The sequence below is a fragment of the Drosophila teissieri genome, chromosome X (genome assembly GCF_016746235.2).
Source record: "Drosophila teissieri strain GT53w chromosome X, Prin_Dtei_1.1, whole genome shotgun sequence".
Classification (NCBI taxonomy): domain Eukaryota; kingdom Metazoa; phylum Arthropoda; class Insecta; order Diptera; family Drosophilidae; genus Drosophila; species Drosophila teissieri.
Genome location: NC_053034.1, coordinates 23721738 through 23732569, shown reverse-complemented (window position 1 = coordinate 23732569; position 10832 = coordinate 23721738). Strand labels below are relative to the sequence as shown.

At 47.5% G+C, this 10832-nt stretch overlaps 1 protein-coding gene across 1 annotated transcript; it reads left to right on the top strand.

Annotated features, from left to right (window-relative positions):
- Positions 1-7535: 7535 nt before the first annotated feature.
- On the top strand, positions 7536-7925 carry LOC122625006. Its single transcript, XM_043804816.1, has one exon. It carries the CDS (start codon positions 7536-7538, stop codon positions 7923-7925), a length of 390 nt encoding a protein of 129 aa, XP_043660751.1.
- Positions 7926-10832: the final 2907 nt, after the last annotated feature.

Below are 10832 nucleotides of genomic sequence, written 5' to 3'. Positions count from 1 at the left end.
TACGACAGATCTAACGGAATACCACAAGGCTCACCAAATGTAGGTCCAACCCGTAGCGTTAACCAGTCACCTGCGTCAGCAATGACCTCCTTAAGACCGGATAAGATCGCCCAGATAATGTTTAACTGGAAACTACGTTTCTCAGGAAAGGGTCCATTGGCTGTCGAGGACTTTATTTACCGAGTCGAAGCTTTAGCCGGTCAAACATTGGACGGTAATCTTCAACTCGTGGCTCAAAATGCCAGTACGTTATTCGAGGGTATTGCGAGCGAGTGGTATTGGCGTTACCACAAAAGTGTAACCGTTGTGCGCTGGTATTATGCGCCGCACTCAAAGGGCAATTTAAGGACGACCGAACTGACAGAAATATCAGGGCCGAGATAGACCAGAGAAAGCAACGCGGAAGCGAATCATTCGATGATTTCTACCGGGTAATCGCAACTCTTGCGGATAGACTATCGCAGCCCATGTCAGAAGGTGCTATGGTTGAAACCTTACGAGCCAATCTCCAACCCGATATTCAGCACGAAATTTTATACGAGCGTGCCGATACCGTTTCCGAATTAAGAAGGTTGGTTAGGACTCGGGAAATCTTTATGCAAAGCGTAGGGAAGCCTCAGGGGTTTCCACAACGCCAGGTACCCAGGCGACAGGTTTGCGAGGTCCAATGTCAGATCGAGTCAGAATCGGAATTCGAAGATCTAGAGGAAGACCTAGAGTTAGCGGCCATGGAATTGCAGTGCTGGAACTGCCAGGAAAAGGGTCACAGGTATCAGGAGTGCACCGCGGACAGACGTGTCTTCTGTTATGGTTGCGGTAAAGCAGATACGTATAAGCCGTCATGCAGTAAATGTACTAGTTACACTCCAAAAAACCAGCAAGGGCGTGCCACAAGGGCACGCAGACAGATGGTTTCGAAATCAACGATGACAAACTAAACGATTTCAACCAAACTAGTAGCAGCGTATCTACAACCTTTGAGGTGGACCAGGTCTAACAAAAGCTAGAGGTCACAGATACAAGCCGATTAAAAGTTCGCAGGGAGAAAAGAAAAAAACTAAGAAAGGAAGAACGGAAGCTGCTTCTCTCAGCCATGGTGGGGCAACTTCGCGACGTTAGGCCGTATGCTCAGGTGAAAATGCTAGGAAAAATAGTAGTGGGCTTATTGGATACAGGGGCATCGGTTAGCTGCATAGGTGGTAGTCTGGCCACAGAGCTGCCAGGTCTAAATATTTTATGCCAAAAATTTACCGCAGATGTTAGAACAGCCGATGGACAACCTCAGAAAATTACCGGCCGAGTAACCACTGAAGTGTCCTTCCGAAACGAGAATAAAAATATCACCTTCTACGTAGTTCCATCTTTAGCAGGGGATCTCTATTTAGGAATAGATTTTTGGAAGCACTTTCAGCTGCTACCCGAAGCTTTCTGTGGCAACAACCAAGTAGTGGCAGCCTTAGAGGAGCCTTCGGCTCGAGAGCTTACTCAAAGCCAGCAGAAAACGCTGCTTCAGGTTGTTCAACTTTTCCCGTCGTATGCCTTAAAAGGATTAGGAAGGACCCAATTGATTACCCACTCCATTGATGTTGCTCAAGCAAAGCCAGTAAAGCAAAGACACTATGCCGTATCGCCTGCAACAGAAAAACTGATGTACGCCGAGTTGGATAGGATGCTCAAGTTAGGGGTTATTGAAGAGTCATCCAGCGCTTGGTCCTCCCCAGTAGTCCTGGTGCAAAAACCAGGAAAAGTTAGGCTTTGTATTGATAGCCGAAAGTTAAATGAGGTGACGGTAAAAGATGCATACCCCATGCCCTTAATAAATGGTGTAACGAACTGTTTTTCTTGTTTCGGCTCGCTACGAAATGCAACGGCTAGCTCAGAGATTTTGTTTGTTCGTCCCACCAAATTTATGATTTGTGTGATTGCCCGACCAAGAAGAAGACAGATTCTCAGATTTAACCACTTTTATTTATCGTCACTTGTTGACCAGGATTCGGTGATCCTCGCCGCTGGATGCACGTCGTTGCTCCCTCGTCGTCCTTCCGTCGTACGCCTGTGTCGCTGCCGACGGGGATCCGTACCGGCTCGCCTGGGTCTTAGGATGTTATGGGGCAGGGTGTATCGTCCACGAGCTAAGCTAGCGCTCCACTCCGAACCACCGTGCGACCACTGACTCCACCGTCCCTTCCTGCGTCTGCCAGGCACTTGTTGCCCTCGCCGAAGGATAACCTGCGGGCTCGATCGGGGCTTAGGATGTTATGGGGCAGGGTGTATCGTCCACAAGTTAAGCTCGCGCTCTCCTCCGAACCACCGTTGCGACCACTGACTCCACCGTCCCTTTCTGACTACGCTAGGTCCTCGCCGAAGGATAGCCTGCGGGCTCGACCGGGGCTTAGGATGTTATGGGGCAGGGTGTATCGTCCACGAGTTAAGCTAGCGCTTCCCTCCGAACCACCGTTGCGACCACTGACTCCACTGTCCCTTTCTGACCACGCTAGGTCCTTGTGTTCGCTCGTCCTTCGCTGATCTTCACGTGCGGCGATCCACTCTGGATGCCCGCTTGACGCACTTGTGTTCCCGTCGTTTCACTGTCACTCGGTATCGACTCTTCGCGTACTTCCTCGCTTTCCGTATGGCTGTAAGGCCCTCGCGTACTTCTTCTTTACTATCCCCGTGTGTTCCCCGTCTGGTCGCACGCCCGTGTCCGGACAGAGCGCCTCGCGCCCGTACTCTGCGCTTGCACGTATGACCCACGCGTGTTTAACTGCACTGACTGTCCCGAGCTGCGCCGGCGCCGTCCCTTATATCGGCTGCGGGAATCCCGTTATTTCCCTTTTTGCACACGGCTCGCTCGGGTCCAAGGTCCAAACATGTCCCGTTAGTTCACGGTGCGTCCTCTTTGTGCCTGTCCAAAGTCCGCACCGTTACCGTATGACCTCTACGCCCTTGGCGGGGTCGAGTCCAAGGTCCAGCGCGGTACCGTTAATTCACGGTCTCTCCGCTTTGCCGGGGTCCAAGGTCCATTATTTACCGTTCGACCTGACCGCCCTTGGCTCCTCTCGCATTCCAGCCGTCTTCGCTGTTGCTATGCCGATCTCCTGCACCCGGATTTGTGGGGAGTTTTAAAGACTCCTCACATCTCCCCCTTTCTTCGGAAGATTTCAAAGAATGCTGCTTCCGGCGGTCCTCTGCTTCGGTGTCTCCTTGCATGGGCAACTTCCTCAATCACCTCTCGTCGACCCTGCGCCCTCTGTTCTCAGCCTGGCAGTCGCAGCTTATTAGACCCCGTCGTTCAGCGTCTTGACTTGGCATCTTAAACCTCCTTGCGCCTTCCTGATCGCAGCCTTACGTCTCAGCGTATTCGAGCATCTCGACGCGGCATCTTGATCCTCAACATTCCATCCTCCTCACGTCGACCTGCGCCTCCTTGATCTCAGCCCGGCAGCCTCAGCCTAGTAGACCCTGTCGTTCGACGTCTCGACTCGGCATCTTGATCTTTGCGCCCTCCTCCAGCCTCCTGTATCTGTTGCCATCCGCTTCTCGTCACCAGCTCCGCATTTAAGCTTGCCGCCTCTTCCTCGCTTCGCATCCCTGGCAACTCCACCGATACTCACCATGATCGACTTATCGATGTTGGCGACCGGCGTTGCCATCTCCGACTCCTACCGATATTGTCCCATCGCTGATTGCGCGATCGAGTTATCGATATTGGCGACCGGCGTTGCCACTTCCTGTTCCGATGTTCCGATGTCGTGCCGATTGCTGCCAATAGTGTGGCAGCGTGTTGAAAATCAATTTAATATCCAGTATTTTTTGTTCCCTATCGATCTCACTATCGATCGACCGCCATTATCGTAGCGCCCCCATCCCGATTTTCTCCAGTGTTTTGATGCCCACAGCTGACTTGGTTTGTTTTCATCCAAAGAAGCTTTATGGTGTCATCCTTGCATCCTGATGTTGGGGACCACCGCTGGTACGTCCCTTCTTGTTCCGGGGCTGCTGACCCTGGACTCCAAGCGCCCTGGAGTCCATACTGCGGCAGCACGTGCCCCCCTCGCTTCCGCACCTGCGGCATCCTCGCGCCGACCTGTTGCCGCGGTTGTTTCCGCACCTTCCTACCAAGGTGGGCTGTGTCGTGACCACCATCCTCCTGTGTGCCAATCCACCCGTTGATTACCTCGGATGCGATGCTCAACGATTCGCTAAGAAAGCCTCCTCCTCCACCGTCGCCTCTACCGCGACGATGCCATCCTGGCCCTCGCCATACCGATTTCCTCGTCCGGATTTCCAGAGCCGGTCTCCCGCACCTTCCGGTTGGTGCTCGTTGCGAGCTGCTCCTCCTGGCCTCCGCCCCGCGCTCGAATTCCTCCTTCTGAACGTCGGTTGGGCGTTACGATACCCTGTATCGTCTTCCCCCTTCCTCTTCTAAGAGACTGTCCTTCAGCTCTGCCTCCAAACCCCGTGCTTCAGGTGTCTTCAACCCGAGGCTCCTCCTCCTCCTTGTTGGCTCCTTGACCAGGATTTCCACGCCGGTCTCCTTCCACGATTTCACCATCTTCCCCTCTGTTCTTTTGGCCAGGACAATCACGGTTGGGCGCCAGATGTAACGAACTGTTTTTCTTGTTTCGGCTCGCTACGAAATGCAACGGCTAGCTCAGAGATTTTGTTTGTTCGTCCCACCAAATTTATGATTTGTGTGATTGCCCGACCAAGAAGAAGACAGATTCTCAGATTTAACCACTTTTATTTATCGTCACTTGTTGACCAGGATTCGGTGATCCTCGCCGCTGGATGCACGTCGTTGCTCCCTCGTCGTCCTTCCGTCGTACGCCTGTGTCGCTGCCGACGGGGATCCGTACCGGCTCGCCTGGGTCTTAGGATGTTATGGGGCAGGGTGTATCGTCCACGAGCTAAGCTAGCGCTCCACTCCGAACCACCGTGCGACCACTGACTCCACTGTCCCTTTCTGACCACGCTAGGTCCTTGTGTTCGCTCGTCCTTCGCTGATCTTCACGTGCGGCGATCCACTCTGGATGCCCGCTTGACGCACTTGTGTTCCCGTCGTTTCACTGTCACTCGGTATCGACTCTTCGCGTACTTCCTCGCTTTCCGTATGGCTGTAAGGCCCTCGCGTACTTCTTCTTTACTATCCCCGTGTGTTCCCCGTCTGGTCGCACGCCCGTGTCCGGACAGAGCGCCTCGCGCCCGTACGCTGAGCTTGCACGTATGACCCACGCGTGTTTAACTGACTGACTGTCCCGAGCTGCGCCGGCGCCGTCCCTTATATCGGCTGCGGGAATCCCGTTATTTCCCTTTTTGCACACGGCTCGCTCGGGTCCAAGGTCCAAACATGTCCCGTTAGTTCACGGTGCGTCCTCTTTGTGCCTGTCCAAAGTCCGCACCGTTACCGTATGACCTCTACGCCCTTGGCGGGTTCGAGTCCAAGGTCCAGCGCGGTACCGTTAATTCACGGTCTCTCCGCTTTGCCGGGGTCCAAGGTCCATTATTTACCGTTCGACCTGACCGCCCTTGGCTCCTCTCGCATTCCAGCCGTCTTCGCTGTTGCTATGCCGATCTCCTGCACCCGGATTTGTGGGGAGTTTTAAAGACTCCTCACAATGGAATATTGAGTAGACTCCCTAAAGCTGAATTCATTACTACCTTAGACCTTAAGGATGCATTCTGGCAGATCCCGCTAGACCGAAGCTCCAAGGACAAAACAGCGTTTACCGTGCCAGGGAGACCCCTTTACCAATTTGTGGTTATGCCTTTTGGGTTATCAAATTCTCCTCAGACTATGTGCAGGCTGATGGATAAGGTGATACCCGCAGACTTGAGAAACGAGGTGTTCGTTTACCTGGACGACCTACTAATAGTCTCAGACACGTTCGAAAGGCACATAGAAGTTTTGCAGGAGGTTGCCTCTTATCTACAAAAAGCCAAACTAACCATAAATGTGGAGAAGAGCAACTTTTGCATCAAAGAAGTAAAATATCTAGGACATGTGATTGGTAATGGAACTGTAGGGACAGACCCAGATAAAATATCCGCCATAGTCGAATTTCCAAGCCCGCAATCAATGAAGCAAGTTCGTCGATTTTTAGGGATGACTGGGTGGTACAATAAGTTCATAAAGAACTTCGCAGCGCTAGCCTCCCCAATTACAGATACTCTAAAAAATAAACGGAGATTTGTTTGGACCAAGGAAGCTCAGGAAGCCTTTGAGGGGCTAAAGGAAAAAATGTGCACTGCCCCAGTTTTACACAGCCCGAATTTTGACGCACCTTTTTCCATTCATTGCGATGCAAGCAATACAGGAGTTGGTGCAGTCCTGATGCAGCAAGACTCGGAAGGAAACGAGGTTCCGATCTCCTTTATGTCTCGAAAGCTGAACAGGTGTCAATCAAACTACACGGTGACCGAAAAGGAGTGTCTGGCAGCCGTGTTGGCAGTAAAAAAATTTAGGGCATATGTGGAGGGACAAGAATTTAGTATTATCACGGATCACGCTTCTTTAAAATGGCTTATGTCCCAAGGAGACCTAAGTTCCCGTCTGGCCCGCTGGTCCCTAAAATTACAAGGGTTTAAGTTTAAAATAAGCCATAGAAAAGGCAGTCAGAACGTGGTGCCAGACGCCCTGTCAAGGACCTTTACAGACGACCTATCCGCTTTCGAAGTAGCAAGTTTAGTGGATATGGAGGCCAAAGCATTCAGGGGAACGGAGTACGAAAATTTAAAGACAGCTGTCTCTTCAGGAACACCCAGATTGTTGGATGTCAAGATCAGCAACGGGTACTTGTATCGCCGCGCGGAACGCGCTGCAGACGAAAAGGTTGGAGATGTCTTGCTGGAAACTTTGGCTTCCCAAAGAATTAGTTCCCGACTTGCTAAAAAGAGCTCATGAAGATCCCATGGCCGCCCACTGCGGAGTAGCTAAAATGTTGGAGAAACTAAGAAGATATTTTTATTGGCCAAATTTAGCAGCAGATGTCAAGGAATTTGTCAACAAGTGTGCGGTGTGTAAAACTACCAAACACCCCAGTCAGATCTTAAGGCCACCCTTAGGAAATACTGGTCATTCAGACAGGATCTTCCAAAGACTTTATGTCGATTTTTTAGGACCGTATCCGCGTAGCTCAGAAGGGAATATAGGATTGTTCATAGTCGTCGATCATGCTTCAAAATTCCCATTTCTTAAAGCCGTAAAGAAGTTCACAACGGAGGCTATCCTTCCCTTCCTGGAAAAGGAAATCTTCCACTGTTTTGGCGTTCCGGAAACAATAATTTCCGACAATGGGGTACAATTTAAATCCGTGGCTTTCAATTCCCTGTTAGAAAAATATGGCGTGGCGCATTCTTATACCGCTATTTATGCACCGCAAGCCAACGCTTCAGAAAGGGTCAACAGATCTGTTTTAGCTGCTATTAAAGCTTACATAGACCCAAACCAAAAGAACTGGGATAGTAAGCTCAGTAGCATCTGTTGTGCGTTAAGATCGAGTTTACACTCAGCCATTAAAACAACTCCCTATAGAATGGTGTTTGGGCAGCACATGATTGTAGACGGGAAGTCGTATCGAGTTATTAGAGAACTAGGACTGCTGGAAGATAGAACGGTGCAGTTTGATAAAGACGACTCGAGGGATATAATCATGCGTACCGCCCAGGAGGCGATGGACGTCCAAAGGCAAAGAAACGAGCGGTCCTACAATCTGAGAAGCCGAGAGGTATCTTATAGACCTGGACAGGAAGTGTACCGACGGAACTTCCAACAAAGCAATTTTTGCAAAGGGTTTAGCTCAAAACTGGCTCCGGTCTTCATAAAATCAAGAGTTCGGAAGAAGCTAGGAGCGGCTTATTACGAGATCGAGGATCTCCAAGGAAAGGTTGTAGGCAAGTACCATGCTAAAGACCTACGGCAATAGAAAGTATCCGCCCGACAAGCTTGAATCTTCCTTGTGGTAATACCTTACCCCAAGTTAGATTTTGGTAGGGGGGAATTGTAAGGTAGCTTGTCGTTGATCTCGGCCTAAAAGTAGGCACTTAATTAGGTCGTTCTTAAGGTCGGGAAAAATGTTAACTAGGCTGTCAGGTAGAACATTTCTCCAACTGCAATTTTTGGAGTTCAGACTCGGGGTCCCGACCCGAAGCGGTAGCCACTGGGCATTAATTGAGTTTAAACCAGCGAGCGAGAAAGTGCGTCCGTGCTATCCGAAAATAAAAGTGATCTCTCAAAAATACAAAAAAAAAGAGAAATTCAACGATTCGATAATTCAACCAATTCAACCAAAACCCAGTGAATCGGAAAATCTATATTTCGATTAACTTTAGTGCCAACCCCTAGAGGGTAAGTTTTGTGCGTGTGTTGTGGTTCAGAATTTTTTGTTAAGGGCATAAAATTACAGGTGGCACCTAGAAAAATATTTAATTTCAAGAAAATAACCATTGAGGCAGTGAGACCAGTGATGGAAGCATAAATTGCCGACCAGGAGGTCTATTTCTGGATTGCATCAGACAGCAGCGCCACCGTTAAGCGAAAAAACATGATTTAATTGAATTCACTATATTAACATTATCTACATATATACCCTTATTTGTATATGGATCGGGGACTCGTCTGTAACAAATAAGGAAGAAAAAATGGATGTGGATTGGGCACGCTCTCAGAAGAAACCCGAGTAGCATTGTGAGGATGGCACTAGATTGGAAACCCCAAGGAAGCAGGCGAGTAGGAAGGCCAAGAGCAACCTGGAGAAGAACCGCTCACCAAGAACTAGCCCAAATAAACACTACATGGGAAAGTGCAAAACAGACAGCTCAAAATAGAGTTAGATGGAAAGCTCTCGTAGAAGCCCTAAGTTCCCGAGTGGAATAGAAGGAATTAAAAAAAAAAAAAATATATACCCATTTTACCTTACACCGCTTCACACCTGACCGACTGCTTGTTAAGCAGATCGGCAACCAGTCAAGCAGATCAGCATAAGTTATTCCGATAGAAAAAATTAAATTCCACCTTATGTTAGGAAATTAATTTAAGATATGTTGTAAGAGAAATAGAATTCATTTAGGGCAATTCCTTTCTTTTCTTTCCTTCTCCCTTTATCCCATATTCCTTCCTCTTCCCACATAAGCGAAAGCCCGCCTAAACTGGCGTGAGCACAAGAATGAGGTAAAAAGAGAAGAAAGAGTACCGCAGTAGGAGAGCGGCTCAAAAGAGCAGATCAAAAAGAAACAGCTCTCTTAGGATTACAAGGCGGTGTAAGCTGATTTCTCTTTCACAGGCAACCACTTGAAGCGCTTCATCGTGGGAAATGCAGAGTGAGTACTATAAATGTTTTATTTAAATGAGAAAGCAGCTGCCGGAAGAAAAATCAAATAATTAGCTACTGCGGCGCTACTTGTTTCCAAGTTCACTGTTTACCAATAAGAAAATTAAAAAAAAAAAGAAATTTTAAAATGGAAATGAAAATTGCTCTTGTCTAAATTTTACCCTTGCCCCAATCTTCGCTTTTTCTAAAATCTTAAAAGAATAAAAAAACAAAAAATTTAAAAATTAAAATGCACATCCCTATATAACCTACTTCCCCTATTCTTAATGCCCTGCCGAGCATAAATATTCCTTTTTTTTTAAGCAAACAAAAACTTTACAATTTTACATACATATCTGTTGCGATAACGCCACAGTCCAAAAAGTCTTTTAAAAATTAAAATCTAGATGTTTAAAATTTGTATGTTAGGGTAATCATTTAGGATATGTTGTCTAAACCTGTTCAGTTTCAGTCATTGTCAGTTTTTAAGTTTATTCTATGTTAAAAATTAAATTTTATAATGTTTAAATCCGAGTAAATCTCTCTAGGGGTGCCATGCGTCGACGGAAGGTGTATGTCGTGTAAAATATAGCATACTTGTAGGGATCACCGGTTAAGTCAAATGGTTAGTGGTGGTCAGGGTAGGGTGGGCGTCGACAGCTTAACAGCTGCTGTCGTACGAGTGTGCTATGTCCTTGTTTGTCCTTAGTCCTGTCGTCCGATAGTCCTTTAGTTTTTTTGTGGAGATCAATTCCAAAGCACGCGAAATAAATAAGAGTGTGATACGAGACGAGCATGTAGTCGCGATGTCAAATATTCCCCCCCTTTACTCTATCGAGAATTGGTAGCCGGAACCAGCGCGTGCTTGATCGCCCAACTGCAATTTACCATCTGCTCGGGGAAGTTATACTCGTAGTTCGCTACAATTAGACTTGTAAATTTCTATCGATTTGCCAAAAAACTTTTTGGCACGCCCACTCTAACGCCCTCAAACCGAAAAAAAACTGTCAGTGTTGAAGACTCGCCTTCGCACTTCCACTAGCTGAGTAACGGGTATCAGATAGTCGGGGAACTCGACTATAGCGTTCTCTCTTGTTTTATAGTCGAATGAATCAACTTCTTCTTTATTCAAAAACAGAAACCCTGATTGGGGTAAGGTCTGACTCATAGCCACCCCATATAAATTATTGGCATCAATATAACTTAAAAAATTGGCCGCTTTTTTTCGATCGAAGTTTTTTAAGTATTTATTATTTGCTATAGAAATGCGCTCAGTGCATTGAGTCAACCCTCCCCGAATTGCTCTTTTTAAAAAATTATACATATCACCATCACTTATTAGTTCTAAATGTACATTAGCATCCCATGATATTGATGGCGCAGTAACATAATTAATGGGATCTAACTTATACATTTTTTTGCAAATTTTCCTAAAATTTTCAAACACATCTGCTAAAATTAAAACATTGCTTTCTAAATGTAGTTTTAAATAGTCTTTTATAGTTCTACAGTTAAATGTCTCCC